This window comes from Mesoplodon mirus (genome assembly GCF_964341445.2).
Source record: "Mesoplodon mirus genome assembly, chromosome: 17".
Taxonomy (NCBI): Eukaryota; Metazoa; Chordata; class Mammalia; order Artiodactyla; family Ziphiidae; genus Mesoplodon; species Mesoplodon mirus.
Genome location: NC_138993.1, coordinates 32,306,993 through 32,323,739, shown reverse-complemented (window position 1 = coordinate 32,323,739; position 16,747 = coordinate 32,306,993). Strand labels below are relative to the sequence as shown.

At 35.7% G+C, this 16,747-nt stretch overlaps 1 protein-coding gene across 1 annotated transcript in view; it reads left to right on the top strand.

Moving 5' to 3' along the window:
* DIAPH3 (diaphanous related formin 3) overlaps nucleotides 1-16,747 on the top strand; it is a 542,576-nt gene that overhangs the window by 352,970 nt on the left and 172,859 nt on the right. The window contains exon 25 of the mRNA XM_082601893.1: nucleotides 12,689-12,824. Within this exon, the coding sequence (XP_082458019.1) occupies nucleotides 12,689-12,824 (136 nt within the window). The remainder of the gene's footprint in view (nucleotides 1-12,688; nucleotides 12,825-16,747) is intronic.

Genomic DNA, 16,747 nt, shown 5'->3' with positions numbered 1-16,747 from the left:
GAGAGTTTGTAAGAAAAATCAAAATGTAATTTTTAAGGGTGTTTTTTATAACTTACTAGAGGGAATCAGCACAAGGCACACCTTATTTCCTCACCCCTTGATAGAATAACTTTCTATTTACATTGATGAGCTCACGATAGAAAAATGTTTGCAGGTCTGGTTCTATTTCAAAGCATAAAATGTTCACTTTCAAAATTAGAGGCCTATTAATGCAAAGCCTTGTGGCTGGGATGAGGGTTAAGGTGAGCGGTAGAGAGTCAGCACCTCTCTGTAATAGATTTTTATTTCCCATAGGACTCCTGTGAGGCATAAAGTTCAAATTGGAGGTACTAGGTGGAAATGTTTGGCCTCACACTATAGGCTGAGCAAATTGGTGACCCACCAGGCATCAAACTTCACCAAATGAAATTCGTGCCTTCAGTCATGTAGTGTTACATAGCAATCATCGTTTTCCACTGTGGTCTGGTTTTAGACTCATTGTTATATGCCATTACCAATGCACCTGTTATTAAAGGAGATAACATGCTTCTCCAGGATGAATTGAGCTCATTATGGAATTTTGGTTGGATCTTACAAGGACCCTCTTGTTCCCCTTTATATATATATATATTTTTTTTAACATCTTTATTGGAGTATAATTACTTTCAATGGTGTTAGTTTCTCCTTTATGACACTATATCCCCATATCTCCTCCCTCTTGCGTCTCCCTCCCACCCTCCCTATCCCACCCCTCTAGGTGGTCACAGAGCGCCGAGCTTATCTCCCTGTGCTATGTGGCTGCTTCCCACTAGCTATCTATTTTACGTTTGGTAGTGTATATGTGTCCATGCCACTCTCTCACTTCGTCTCAGCTTACCCTTTCCACTCCCCGTGTCCTCAAGTCCATTCGCTACGTCTGCGTCTTTATTCCTGTCCTGCCCCTAGGTTCTTCAGAACCTTTTTTTTTTTTTTTAGATTCCATATATATGTGTTAGCATACAGTATTTGTTTTTCTCTTTCTGACTTACTTCCCTTTATCTTATCCAACAGCGGTAGCAGGCTCATGTTTGTCATTTGAGTTTAAAACTAATTTTTGTGTCTCTTGTTGGTCACTGTGGCTTTGAAGCATATGTATGTCCTGGTCCCACCTCCCACTCATCTTTATATTACACAGTCTTGCTCAAACTGCTTTTACTCCCTTGGGCCCGAATTACATGGTTTCTTCTTCAACACACTCACGTCTTATCCTGATGATGCTTCTCTTTTTTATCATTGGAAGGTCTTTTGCTATTTTCTTTCTTTAATCAGAATTATTAGCGCAGTACAACAGCACTCTTAACTCCTTGAGCAAATGTCACCTGACACCTCATTGATTTTACTTAACATCTCATCTTAGAGAAATACTTCCAAATGCTTAGGATTCCTTTTTTATTTGTCTTCTTATAAGTAACATGTTTGAAAACAAATTTTCTAATAAGTTTTACTTATTAAGAATGTGTCATTTTTCTGTTTTAATTAGACATATGTAACTATGTAGACCCTTTGAGTTTACAATATTATATATTCATGTATGGAATTGATGTGATTACACTTAAAGAAGTCAGACTTTTTGGTTCATGTAGCTTTTATCCTGAGCACATGAACATTCTCTGTTGGGATGTTGAAGTACTGGAAAAGTCACTAGACATCCTTCTTTATTAATAGGTTCAAAGACCCTGCATATCTGGACACCCCACTTTAGCGTTAGAATTTTGAGGACAGCAGAAAGCAATCCCTGCCTTAAAAGGGATTACTGTTGCATACACAAAAGGTGGAGGAGCCTTGTATTTATTTATTTATTTTTGCACTGGGTTTAGATATATGTGCTGAACTTTGCAGTTATTAAAGTCCATAAAGTCCAGTTTGTTTCTCCCTAAATTTTGTTTTCCACATATATACCTCCCATCTGAATTATGTGTGATGACAGTCAAAGAAAAATAATTTCCTCTGATTTCTTCACATTTTAAGTGATTGCTGAATTCTGCCTATGATAAGTCTCACCCTTTGTTTGTTTTTAATAGTGATTTTTTTCCTGTCCACGTCACTACTGGGGAGACAGCAGTGGCTGGGAGTCCAGGCTTTGGCATCCGAGTGCCTTGGGTGTTATGACTTTGGCAGATTTCTTAACCTCCTGAGCCTCAGCTCCCCGTTAATAACAGCATGTGTTTCTTAAGGATGTTACAGTTTGAAGATCAAGTAACATAATGTTCATATACCCTCAAAATAAGTGACCTCTATACAGAGAATAGAAGTAATTTTTTCCTTTCCCGTTTCATTTCAACAAGGTCGATAGTTTAAGGATTTTATCTCTTTTTTAATTTTATGCTTCCATATAGAATACTCTGAAATAAATAAATGGCTACCTATTTTCCATCAATAGCCTTGTCTTTAGATTATGTCTACAGTTTTGTTAAAGTTATGTTTCATCTAGTTAAAGATTTATCATTCATGCTGTTTGCAGACTTTAAGTTGATTTTTGGTTCACACAATTGAAAGATGCCGTGTAGTAAACAAATATAAAATCAGTTATAACTCATTTTGTCTTGCTGCATGTGTTGATCAAATACAATTTATCCTTCTAGTGAATACTTAGATTAAAGTAGTGATTTGCCAAACAAAAATGAAATCATCCAATGAGAGGGTATTTTTAGTGTAAATTTTTTTCATATAGAGTACAGCTAGAACAAAACTCATTTTGCCAAATCATTTAAATTACCCCAATTTGATGCTTCTCACTCTAAATGTCATTTCTGATGATTACTATATAGCCCAACTAGCTGACCAGCAGGAACTCCAAGGCATTAAGCATTTTCTGTACACTCCTTAAATCTTGTAGACGAACTCATTATACACTATCAGAGAAAAGAAAATCATGTAAAAGTCTTGTGATTGGATGTTGAGCCAGCTTATGTAATTATAATAGGAAGTATCTTCTATCCTTGCTGATTTGGGTGAGGTTACGACTTGAAAATTATCTTCACTGGCACCATTGTTATTCTGAGATCGTACTTAGAGGTATAAAGCTCCAAACCTAGAACAAAATAAATATTCTAACTATAGGATCTTCTTTTCTTCTTACCCGTTAGCATCTGTTTATTTAAAGAACTAGATCAATTCCAGGTGCTGAATATTTGGGTTTGCAGCCTTGAAAATTAATTCTGTTAGGTTCTTCTAGTCTTTGTTCTTTAGGCTTTTCACAATAAAAACACACCTAGATTACTTGGCTTAATTTTTCTCTTTACTGATAAGATTTATTCTTAGTATGCATTGCTTAGTGGGATAATAAATGCATTTGACTGACAGATTTCTGTGTGACTAAATGACTGGTGATTTGTATATCCCTTTTACATTTTAAGTATTTTGTTTATGGAAATAATATAGCCAAAAGTAAAGACTGGATTATTTTAATACAGTAATAAGAACAACAATTGATAATGGAGAAAAAAGAAATCAACTACATAACTGATATAGCATAATAAGTATATTAACCCATGTAATTGGAAAGATAGCACTAAACTAGGATACCACAAATGAAAATGAATAAAATGACATATTCTTTGTACATCAGATATACTTGTCTTCCATGTCCTGAACAAGAGAGAAGGACAGAAAAAACACTATTGGCTTTAGGCTACTTTTTATGTTATGTTTAAACATTACCATGTTTATATGGAATATTGTTGGGCTTTGGTTGGATGTTTTCCTTGAAGAGCTGATTAGCAATAGCTCAAAAAAAAAAATGCTGTCCTATCAACAGGCCTATCTTTAAGCACCATTCTTCATGGCTGCTGTCTTGTGCCTAATCGTGCCTTTATTTAGCCTCATCATTGGGAGATAAAAAGAAAAAGAATATTTTTATAGTATATCACTTCAGAACACAAGAGAAGAGAACATATTTAATGGAAAAATCAAGTTCTACTTTGGGAAAACCTTAATTATGAACATTTCATACTTTATTTATTTATTAAAGATATTGTTTAATAGTTTCAAAAATCTCATTTGCTTGAAAATTTTGCAAAGTACTTGGACGAATTGCAAACAAACTCATGGCATAATTATGAAGGGCCAGTAATGTTAATTCCCTGATGGGCTAATAAGTAATTTGGTGTTTCATCTGAGGCTGACTTTACAATAAAGAGCAACTTGAAGCTAAAACTGTTTAATCATCAGCACCTGCACATCCTTTGGGACATTCTCAAAGGATAGCTTTCCAGTTTCATAAGTTTCACGGGTCATAGAAAGTTCAACTAAAAATACTTTGTCTTGAATGTTAAGATGATGAAGCATTGGTGCCGGTGTATAGCATATCATGCTTTCCTGTTCTCACTGATAGCAGTTTTTAATTGGATTTGGTAATACCAGAGAAAATAATTTGATTAATTTTTACTGTCATTCTAGATTCCTTTCTAAAGCATCTACCTTGTAATTATTGCAAATAAAGGTTTCTAAGAATAAACTCATTTTCCATGAGGTAGTTATAATCTATGTAGTTAAAAAAGTAATTTTGATGGAAAGCTGATAAGTAGATCACATACCTTTTACATTCTTAGAGACTTCTATGACTGGTATTAATTATCTAAATGTTTTTTCTTTCATGTTGCACATATACAGGAGTACAGGAATGCATTTTTAAAGTAGTCATCAGGAATTTCTAGGAAGCAGTCATTCCATATGGCTGAGTGTTGCCTCTTCTTAACGTTAGGTAAAGTCCTAACAAGCATTTAGTGCGAATGTGCTGGACTTTTATGTGGTTATTTACTTTGAGAGAATTAGCCTATGTCTTCATAGTCCTAACATCCATCTCTTTGGAAAGCATGCAGATTTAAATTCAGTTTGTCTAATCTCATTTTAGGGACTTGAGACAAAATTGAATACTTAGGCAAGAAGTAAAGATTTCTGAGTTTATTAAAAGCTGTACTAAGAGATCCCTGGCTGACATAGCTTAAATATCCATTAGTGGTGAAAGAAATATAACTCTGAACAAGAAGACACTTATAAACTTAATATTTTTTTCATTTAATAAAATTGCCAAAATTTTCTGTTACAAAAATATAGAAGACATTATCATATGTTGAAAAATGTTGAGTTGGACAGATTAAACTATTTAAATAGGCTAAGAATCAAATGGAGAACTGCAATCAAAAAGTCAGGATGGGGCTTCCCTGGTGGCGCAGTGGTTGAGAATCTGCCTGCTAATGCAGGGGACACAGGTTCGGGCCCTGGTCTGGGAGGATCCCACATGCCGCGGAGCAACTAGGCCTGTGAGCCACAACTACTGAGCCTGCACGTCTGGAGCCTGTGCTCCACAACAAGAGAGGCCGCAATAGCGAGAGGCCCGCGCACTGCGATGAAGAGTGGCCCCAGCTTGCCACAACTAGAGAAAGCCCTCACACAGAAACGAAGACCCAACACAGCAAAAATAAATAAACAAACTAATAAATTCCGACCCCCAACATCTTCTTTAAAAAAAAAAAAAAAGTCAGGATCTGTGGAAGTCTGCTTGTGTCTTATACTCAAAATTTTATTTTACTACAATTTTATCTTATAACAAGGCTAATATATTAGTAAAGGCATAGTTGGAATATAGACTATTTCTTAGGCTTTTTTGGGAGGGGGTAATATGAACATTGATTTTTTTAAAATTTTACTTTTGGGCAAAATAAAACAACTATTAATTGTATCATTGTGCAATGTTTTAAGTTAGTTTATCAGAAAAGTCAAATTTCAAGTGAGGAATTTATTGGGGGAAGAACACAGGAAACTAAACTCTTTTCCAGAAAAAAAATCTCTTAAAGCTTATTAGAGTATTAAAAACAATGTCTGGGGCTTCCCTGGTGGCGCAGTGGTTGAGAGTCCGCCTGCCGATGCAGGGGACACGGGTTCGTGCCCCGATCCCGGAAGATCCCACATGCCGCGGAGCGGCTGGGCCCGCGAGCCATGGCCGCGGAGCCTGTGTGTCCGGAGCCTGTGCTCCGCAACGGGAGAGGCCACAGCAGTGAGAGGCCTGCGTACAGCAAAAAAAAAAAAAAAAAAAAAACAATGTCTGTGTGTGTGTGTATGCCAGGCACTTCTGTGAGCCATTTACATGTATTAGTTCATTTAATTCTTAAAATATCCCTATAAGCTGTGTATGTGTACATTTATATATAATTCATATATATATATGTATTAAATTTTTAGCAGTAAATAGCTAGACTTGAGGTCAAGAGTACACCTAGCTTCCATATTTAGTTCATCTCTTTATCTTCCCTGCCAAGTAATCTAGCTGAATTGGATGCATGCTTTGATGGTACTTCCTATCAACTCCATGTACAATCATATTCCAATGTCTCTGGATGGAAGGACTTCATATTCTCATAAGATCTGTGAAAATTGGCATCCCCCCTTTTTCTTGATAGAAACATATAAATGATGTAAGCTAGAAATGGCTCTTCCTTGATTTGTTACTGGATAAATAATTGTGTGTTTGAGGTATTTGGTTAATGACATAGTAATAATGAAAATAATTTTATAGGTTTGTAATAGTATAATATTACTACTAATAATATTAATAATTGCTAACATTTATATAGGTCCTACTATGTGCCAGGCACTTCTGTAAGCCATTTTCATGCATTAATTTATTTAATTCTTAAAATATCTTCATAAAGTAAGTATTATTTTACCCATTTTACTGAAGAGGAAACTGAGATACAAGTCACACAGCTATTTAGTGTCAGGTGGAGATTCAAACAAAGACAGTATGACTTCAGATTTCCTCCTTCTAACCAGTATGCTCTTTCTAATATACAGTAATAAGCTCAGATAGATTTTTAAAAATAATTTCTGAAAGTGGTGAACTGTCATATTTACTGTATTTTTTAAGACATTCTTTTCATTCAGCAAAACTGTTTTGAGTGTCTACCTAGGACTGACTTTATATGGCTGTGCAACGTTAAATTGTTTACCTTTAGATTCTAAAACATACATGTATAATGTACCCAGGGAGAAATATACAGTGTATAAGAACTGCCACATTATACAAAAGTATTTAAAGATTTTTTTTAATTTTATTTATTTATTTTTAAATTCGTTTATTTTTGGTTGCGTTGGGTGTTACGTTGCTGCACGCAGGCTTCCTCTAGGTGCTGTGAGCCGGGGCTATTCTTCATTGCAGTGTTCAGTCTTCTCATTGCAGTGGCCTCTCTCGTTGCGGAGCCGGGGCTCCAGGCACGTGGGCCTCAGTAGTTTTGACATGCAGGCTCAGTAATTGAGGTACATGTGCTTAATCGCTCCGCGGCGGGTGGGATCTTCCCGGACCAGGGATCGAACCCATGTCGCCCTCATTGGCAGGCGGATTCTTAACCACTGCACCACCAGGGAAGTCCCTACGAAAGTATTTAAGAAATAAAGATATATGTGTTGGCCAGCCTTCTATAAGAACAAACTTTTGAGGACTTTGCTTTTCACAATATGTTAATAAGGATTCCTTTTTTTTTTTAAACATCTTTATTGGAGTATAATTGCTTTACATTGTTGTGTTAGTTGCTGCTTTATAACAAAGTGAATCATCTATACATATACATATACCCCCATATCTCCTCCCTTTTGCATCTCCCTCCCACCCTCCCTATCCCACCCCCCTAGGTGGTCACAAAACACCAAGCTGATCTCCCTGTGCTATGTGGCTGCTTCCCACTAGCTATCTATTTTACATTTGGTAGTATATGTAAGTCCATGCCACTCTCTCACTTCGTCCCAGCTTACCCTTCCCCCTCCCTGTGTCCTCAAGTCCGTTCTCTACGTCTGTGTCTTTATTCCTGTCCTGCCCCTAGGTTCTTCATAACCATTTTTAAAAATTTTTTTAGATTCCACATATATGTGTTAGCATACAGTATTTGTTTTTCTCTTTCTGACTTACTTCACTCTGTATGACAGACTCTAGTTCCATCTACCTCACTACAAATAACTCAATTTTGTTTCTTTTTATGGCTGAGTAATATTCCATTGTATATATGTGCCACATCTTCTTTATCCATTCATCTTTCTATGGACACTTAAGTTGCTTCCATGTCCTAGCTATCGTAAATAGTGCTGCAATGAACATTGTGGTACATGACTCTTTTTGAATTATGGTTTTCTCAGGGTATATGCCCAGTACTGGGATTCCTGGGTCATATGGTAGTTCTATTTTTAGTTTTCTAAGGAACCTCCATAATGTTTTCCATAGTGGTTGTATCAATTTACATTCCCACCAACAGTGCAAGAGGGTTCCCTTTTCACCACACCCTTTCCAGCATTTATTGTTTCTAGTTTTTTTGATAATGGCCATTCTGACTGGCGTGGGTTGATACCTCATTGTAGTTTTGATTTGCATTTCTCTAATAATTAGTCATGTTGAACATCTTTTCATGTGCCTCTTGGCCATCTGTATGTCTTCCTTGGTGAAATGTCTATTTAGGTCTTCTGCCCATTTTTTAACTGGATTGTTTGTTTTTTTGATATTGAGCTCCATGAGCTATTTGTATATTTTGGAGTTTAATCATTTGTCTCTTATTTCATTTGCAAATCTTTTCTCCCATTCTGAGAGTTGTCTTTTTGTCTTGTTTATGGTTTCCTTTGCTGTGCAAAAGCTTTTAAGTTTAATTAAGTACCATATGTTTATTTTTCTTTGTATTTCTTTTACTCTAGGAGGTGGGTCAAAAAAGATCTTGCTGTGGTTTATGTCAAAGAGTGTTTTTCCTCTAAGAGTTTTATAGTGTCTGGTCTTACATTTAAGTCTTTAATCCATTTGGAGTTTATTTTTGTGTATGGTGTTACATAGTGTTCTAATTTCATTCTTTTACATGTAGCTGTCCAGTTTTCCCAGCGCCACTTATTGAAGAGGCTGTCTTTTCTCCATTGTAATTTCTTGCCTCCTTTGTCATAGATTAGGTGCCCATATGTGCGTGGGTTTATCTCTGGGCATTCTATGCTGTACCATTGATTTATATGTCTGTTTTTGTACCAGTACCATACTGTATTACTGTAGCTTTGTGGTATAGTTTGAAGTTGGGGTGCCTGATTCCTCCAGTTCCATTTTTCTTTCTCAAGATTGCTTTGGCTATTCGGGGTCTTTTGTGTTTCCTTATGAACTGTAAAAATTTTTGTTCTAATTCTGTGAAGAATGCCATTAGTAGTTTGATAGGAATTGCATTGAATCTGTAGAGTGCTTTGGGTAGTATAGTCATTTTCACAATATTGATTCTTCCAATCCAAGAACATGATATATTTCTCCATCTGTTTATGTCATCTTTGATTTCTTTCATCAGTGTTTTATAGTTTTCTGAGTACAAGTCTTTCACCTCCTTAGGCAGGTTTATTCCTAGATATTGTATTCTTTTTGTTGCAATGGTAAATGGGAGTGTTTCCTTAGTTTCACTTTCTGATTTTTCATTGTTGGTGTATAGGAACACCAGAGAGTTTGTGCATTAATTTAGTATCCTGCAACCTTACCAAATTCATTGATTAGTTCTAGTAGTTTTCTGGTGGCATCTTTAGGACTTTCTGTGTATAATATCATGTCATCGGCAAACAGTGATAATCTTACTTCTTCTTTTCCAATTTGTATTCCTTTTGTTTCTTTTTCTTCTCTGATTGCTGTGGCTAGGACTTCCAAAACTATGTTGAATAATAGTGGCGAGAGTGGACATCCTTGTCTTCTTCCTGATCTTAGTGGAAATGCTTTCAGTTTTTCACCATTGAGTATGATGCTTGTTGTGTGTTTGTCATATATGGCCTTTATTATGCTAAGGTAGGTTCCCTCTATGCCCACTTTCTGGAGAGTTTTTATCATAAATGGGTGTTGAATTTTATCAAAAGCTTTTTATGCATCTATTGAGATGATCATATGGTCTTTATTCCTTAATTTATTAATGTGGTATATCACATTGATTGGTTTGCATATATTGAAGAATCCTTGCATCCCTGGGATAAATCCCCCTTGATCATGGTGTATGATCCTTTTAATGTGCTACTGGATTCTGTTTGCTAGTATTTTGTTCAGGATTTTTGCATCTATGTTCATCAGTTATATTGGTCTATAATTTTCTTTTTTTGTGATTACTTTTTCTGGTTTTGGTATCAGAGTGATGGTGGCTTTTTAGAATGAATTTGGGAGTGTTTCTCCCTCTGCAGGTTTTCAGAAGAGTTTGAGAAGGATCAGTGTTAGGTCTTCTCTAAAAGTTTGATAGAATTTGCCTGTGAAACCATCTGGTCCTGGACTTTTGTTTGTTGGAAGATTTTTAATTATGGTTTCAATTTCATTATTTGTGATAGCTCTGCTTATATTTTCTAATTCTTCCTGCTTCAGTCTTGAAAAATTATACCTTTCTAAGAATTTGTCCATTTATTTGTGGTTGTCCATTTTATAGGTTGCCTTCTCTTTTCCTAACTTATGTTGACTTTTTAGCAGCTGTCATCTTATAGCTGGCACTTAACATACGCTGCATCAATATTAAGCCACATGGTGGAAAAAATATAAACTTAGATAACTTTCAAGTCTTGCTTCTGCCTCTTACTTTCATTGTAGTGAACAAGCACACAATCATTCTGAGCCAGAATGGAGGATGCAGATTCCATTTTGAGGAAAGGCGGGATTGCATATTAAAATATGTATTATTGCAGCTGGTCCTTCATAGCTTAGCAATAATATTTAGTGTTACTATATGTCACGAACTGTGAAGAGTCTGAGAATTTATCAAAGTTTCATGATTTCCATAGTTTCATGGATGTTGGTAAAGACAAAAGACCATGGGGTCCCAAACGAAGAATGGTTTATTACAGCACTAGTCATAGCTAGAGTAAATAATTTATAGATTCTTGATCTCAGGTTCCCACAGGGCAATGTGAAGAGGACTGGGTTTAATACCTACACACATAGTGCTTTGTATTACTGGAAGGAAATCCTGAATTTAGGGAACCCAATCGTTTTTCAGAATTAGTAGGACTATTTGACCTTTGCCCCAGTTTATCATACTGAACAGTAAACAAATCCATTTGCTTAAGAGGTAGACACTACCTCTACCTTCCAAGAGTGTTCATTATATAAATATCTTTGAAAAGATCATTTGGAACAAAGGTGCTTCATTAGTACTTGTATCTTAGAGTACTTAGTTTTGCACTCTCTTACTTGAAAGTCTTTAGTTGTTTCCTACTTCCTTGAAAGAAACTCTAACCCCCCTATCTTGTTCTAGAAGATCCTAAATGATCAGGCCTCAGCATATCTTCTGACCTTATCTAACACCACCATACTGGCCTCTTTCTTCTCTCTCCAACCCACCAACAGGCTTTGCATTTGTTTTTTCCCAGATCATTATCTGGGTAACTCCTTGACTTTGAGCTTGAATCAAATCAGAGAGGGAGGCCTTATCTGACCACCTAATGTAAGTTAACTGTCCAGGCATTCTATCACATCATTCTGTTTTTTTTTTTTTTGTAGTACTATATTTATTAAAGATTTTAATTGTTTATCGTCTGTCTTTGCCTCCTGTCCCACCCTATCACACAGAATGTAAACTTATTTTAGAACTATATCTCTGTTCCCCAAGTCTTTAGGTTAGTACCATTTACTATTCAGTCTCTCAGTAAATGTTTATGCATGGATGGATGGATGGATGGATAAGTTTAATATTCCCTCTATTCTGTGCTTTTTATTCCTCCTTTTTTCTTTGCAATTTTCCTTTTATTGTTTTGATCAATAATACTAAACTTTATTTTATTTCTAAAGAAGAACTTGCATTATCCCTAGGGTAAAGAAAAAAAAAGAATATTATAGTAAAGAAGAAATTAAAGCCTGCCCCCAAAATAACATGCCACCTACTTGTTAAAGTTTAATTATATACTTTTCTACTTAATTCTGTTAGTGATAAACTAGCAATTAGATAACCTGTTTGGATTCATTGGTACTGAGAATGTCGTCTCCACAGGAGAGTGTAATATGATGCCACGCTGTTTGTTGGCACTTTGAAAAATCTATGATTACCTGCTAATTCCCACAAATGCCACATGAGTGGCATTTCTTGATTTGCATAAAACTTTAAAAAATAAAAAAGTAACTAATCGCATATCTATTGAGATCTTCTTATGGTTCACATGTCCTTATTGGTTTTGATGAACAGTCAGAGCGCCAGACTTTGAAATGCCAAATATTTCTTTAGTCATCCTTATGACACTTCTCTCTGTATGAAAGAAATTGTTAAACAATGGTTTGTAATATAAGGTAGGCATTACAAAATTTCAGCTCTTTTCTATCATTTCTTCTGTGATTATTTTTCTTGTACTCAATAGTTTACTTAGCAGAGGAGGTATGGGAGACTAATACATTTTCTAGACACTCTTTTGGAAGTATGTATAGGAAAACGGTTTTGATTTGTAAATTAAATACTCTTTTATCTTTAGTTTCTGTCTTCCTTCTCTTAGTTGATTTCACTAACATGCAGGTGCTTTAAACATAACAGTTGTATTTTTACATACATAACACATTTAACAAAGGTTCATGTGCTAATATTTTAAAAGATTGTGTTACTAATATAAGAAGTAGCCATTACTTAAAGGACATTTAATCACAATTCTACAGATTAATAATTTTCCATTTTCTTTGTGGAATCACTGTGGTGAATATTGATCATTTTCCAAAATTTGTTTGCAATAGCAAGCAATGAAGGAGAATTTCAAAAAAAGAGAAGCAGAGGAAAAAGAAAACCGTGCCAGGATAGCCAGAGAATTAGCAGAGAAGGAAAGACTTGAACGCCAACAAAAGAAAAAGCGCCTATTAGAAACGAAGACTGGTGAGTACTATCAAATGTGCTATTTATACTGTGTACACCAAGATTAATATGGGTTACTTTATCAGCAGTTTAATATACTTCTGTGAAAAAGGAAGACACGATTGCTTATTTGTATAGCTAAACAGTAGAGCAGTTCTTTCTTTTATGGGCTTTCCCCACTTTAGTTTACTAACAAGTGGTGTAGTGTTTTCATTCTGACATTGGTCTTAGGTGATTTTGGTCCTCTGGTGTACTGTTGTAGTTCCATTATATTAACAGTTCTTTGGCTACTACTTAAATAACCAATCTGCAAGGATTTATATCAGTGAATAAATTATAGGAAACTTTGGGAAATTCTCTGGGACAAGTAACCTGTTTTCTTTAACAAAATACTCTTAAGGAAGGGCAAAATATGATGGAGGGGAAACTTACTGATTAAAAGAGACTTAAAGAGACATATCGACTAATTGTAATAAACGAAATTTATATATACTCCGATCCAAACAAATGTAGAAAAAAGTAGTCTGAAAAATTTCAATACTTTATTTTTTCTTGTAGACATGACCACATTGTTGTGAACATGTGTTAAAGTCTCTTTTAGAGACTCGTACTGAAGTTTTATAGATAAAAAGATATTATATCTTCGATTTCAGTCAAAATAGCCTAGCATGACTGGAAAGTAGGCAGGTGTATAGATGACACAAGATTGGCTATAAATAATACGTGGTAAAGTTGGGTGATGGGTACTTGGAGGGTAGGATGTGTTCACTATACCATTTTCTCTACTTTTGAATTTTGAAATTTTCTGGTTATTTATTTATTTTTTTTTTAAATTTATTTTTGGCTGCGTTGGGTCTTTGTTGATGCGCACAGGCTTTCTCTAGTTGCCGCAAGCTGGGGCTACTCTTCATTGCGGTGCGGTAGTTTCTCTTGTTGCGGAGCACGGGCTCTAGGCACGCGGGCTTCAGTAGTTGTGGTACATGAGCTCAGTAGTTGTGGCTCACGGGCTCTAGAGTGCAGGCTGAGTAGTTGTGGTACACTGACTTAGTTGCTGTGCGGCATATGGGATCTCCCTGGACCTGGGATCGAACCTGTGTCCCCTGCATTGGCAGGTGGATTCTTATCCACTGCGCCATGAGGGCAGTGTCTGAAATTTTCTTTATTAAAACGTTCTTGGAAAAAATTTAAAAGAAAAAGTAGAAAAACTTCTGTTTTACAGAGACGTATATGTATATTTTCTAAGGCTAAGTTACCACTAAGTTAGAAGCAAAAGAATTAAGTAAATTGTAGTTATATTTTTACCCCCTCAAAATTCTGTCTCTTCCACCTCTAAGCCACTAAGGATTGCAGAAGACTTTAATTAAAATCCATCAACTTCACTGCTCAATTACCAGTTTACAACTTAGGGCTGAAAATTCACCTAAGGATTCCCTGGGGTAAACCAAGATGCCTTTTTTGCCTTCTTTACTTTCACTTTTACAGACATATTTTATCTTTAATAAAGCAAACTGAGTAGCTTAATGTATTGTACATGTTTCTTCTAGGGGAAAAAATTATCCAAGCACAATTTCTTGTTCACAGGAGTACATTTGTAATTCAGGAAGTGTTCTCAGAAATATCTTAAAGTGTTAACAAAATGGAGATCAGGAAAACTTAGCACTGATTTTTAGAAGAAACTTCTGGACACTTTTTTAAAATAATGTATTACTGCCTAATTTACCAGACATTCTGATATTTGAACATTAGCTCATTTAGTGTTGGTTAACAAGTCATCTAGATGAGTTACTTGATGGTAGATTGACTGTGTACTGTTTGTGGGTTTTACCTAAGGGTCTGTCATACAGAACCTTTTTAGCACTCAGTCTGGAGAGTTGAAACCTGACAGGAAGCAAAAATTTTAATGAAACCTTACATCCAATGTAATCTTAATAATGTTTTCATTTAAATTTCTATTTCTCCTGAAGGAAGTTTCCATTTTAAAAAATAACTAAGTTTATTTTATTTTCCAATTTGAAAATAATATTTTCATGTTACAGAAAATCACCTAAAAAGTAGTGGATCAAAGACCATTATCCATAATCCAAAGAATCACTGTTAATATTTTGACACATTTTTCCTTCAGTTTTAAAAGCTTGTACCTTTTTTTTTTTTACATCTTTATTGGAGTATAATTGCTTTACAGTGGTGTGCTAGTTTCTGCTTTATAACAAAGTGAATCAGTTATATATATACATATGTTCCCACATCTCTTCCCTCTTGCATCTCCCTCCCTCCCACCCTCCCCATCCCACCCCTCTAGGTGGTCACAAAGCACTGAGCTGATCTCCCTGTGCTATGTGGCTGCTTCCCACTAGCTATCTATTTTACGTTTGGTAGTGTATATACATCCATGCCACTCTCTCGCTTTGTCACAGCTTACCCTTCCCCCTCCCCATATCCTCAAGTCCATTCTCTAGTAGGTCTGTGTCTTTATTCCTGTCTTATCCCTAGGTTCTTCATGACATTTTTTTTCTTAAATTCCATATATATGTGTTAGCATACGGCATTTGTCTTTCTCTTTCTGACTTACTTCACTCTGTATGACAGACTCTAGGCCCATCCACCTCATTACAAGTAGCTCAATTTCGTTTCTTTTTATGGCTGAGTAATATTCCATTGTATATATGTGCCACATCTTCTTTATCCACTCATCCAGTGATGGACACTTAGGTTGTTTCCACTATGGAGAACAGTATGGAGATTCCTTAAAAAACTACAAATAGAACTACCATATGACCCAGCAATCCCACTACTGGGCATATACCCTGAGAAAACCATAATTCAAAAAGAGTCAGGTACCAAAATGTTCATAGCAGCCCTATTTACACTAGCCCAGAGATGGAAACAACCTAAGTGTCCATCATCGGATGAATGGATAAAGAAGATGTGGCACATATATACAATGGAATATTACTCAGCCATAAAAAGAAACGAAATTGAGCTATTTGTAATGAGGTGGATGGGCCTAGAGTCTGTCATACAGAGTGAAGTAAGTCAGAAAGAGAAAGACAAACACCATATGCTAACACATATATATGGAATTTAAGAAGAAAATGTCTTGAAGAACATAGGGGTAAGACAGGAATAAAGACACAGGCCTACTAGAGAATGGACTTGAGGATATGGGGAGGGGGAAGGGTAAGCTGTGACAAAGCGAAAGAGTGCATGGACATATATACACTACCAAACGTAAGGTAGATAGCTAGTGGGAAGCAGCCACATAGCACAGGGAGATCAGCTCAGTGCTTTGTGACCGCCTGGAGGGGTGGGATAGGGAGGGTGGAAGGGAGACGCAAAAGGGAGGGGTTATGGGAACATATGTATATGTATAACTGATTAAATTTGTTATAAAGCAGAAAAAAATTATACAACTTGTTAATCAACTATACTTCAATTAAAAAAAAGAATAAACAAGAAATACATTATATTAATAAATAACACATAGGCTATAGTATTTAGAAACTTATTTATAAGTGGCCCTAGAAAGCAAAGAGAGAGTAAAAAATAATAAACTGAAAAGAAAGTAAAGTATGCTAGTCTACTGCTGACAGCAAAAGTCAACAGGAAACACTTCAGTATAAAAATCTCCCCAAAGCATGGAATGTCCCTGATTAACAACAAATGAGTTATCTTTCCTTCTCATACTTTACTCCAACACACCAGCTTCTACATGCACCCCTGGAACTCAGATGAACTGAAGAAAGGGAAGAGAGCAAAGGAAAAAAACTATATCATAATTGATCTCCTTTCAAAATTCCAAAAGATGAGAAGGGCGGAGGGAAGTGGGAACTAGCCATAACCCAGAATAAAATTTTCCTATTTACAGCTTAAAAGAAGAAAAAAAAAAAAAAAGACCTCTTCTAAAATCCCAGTAAATGATGATTATTCTGAATGGTCTTTAATTT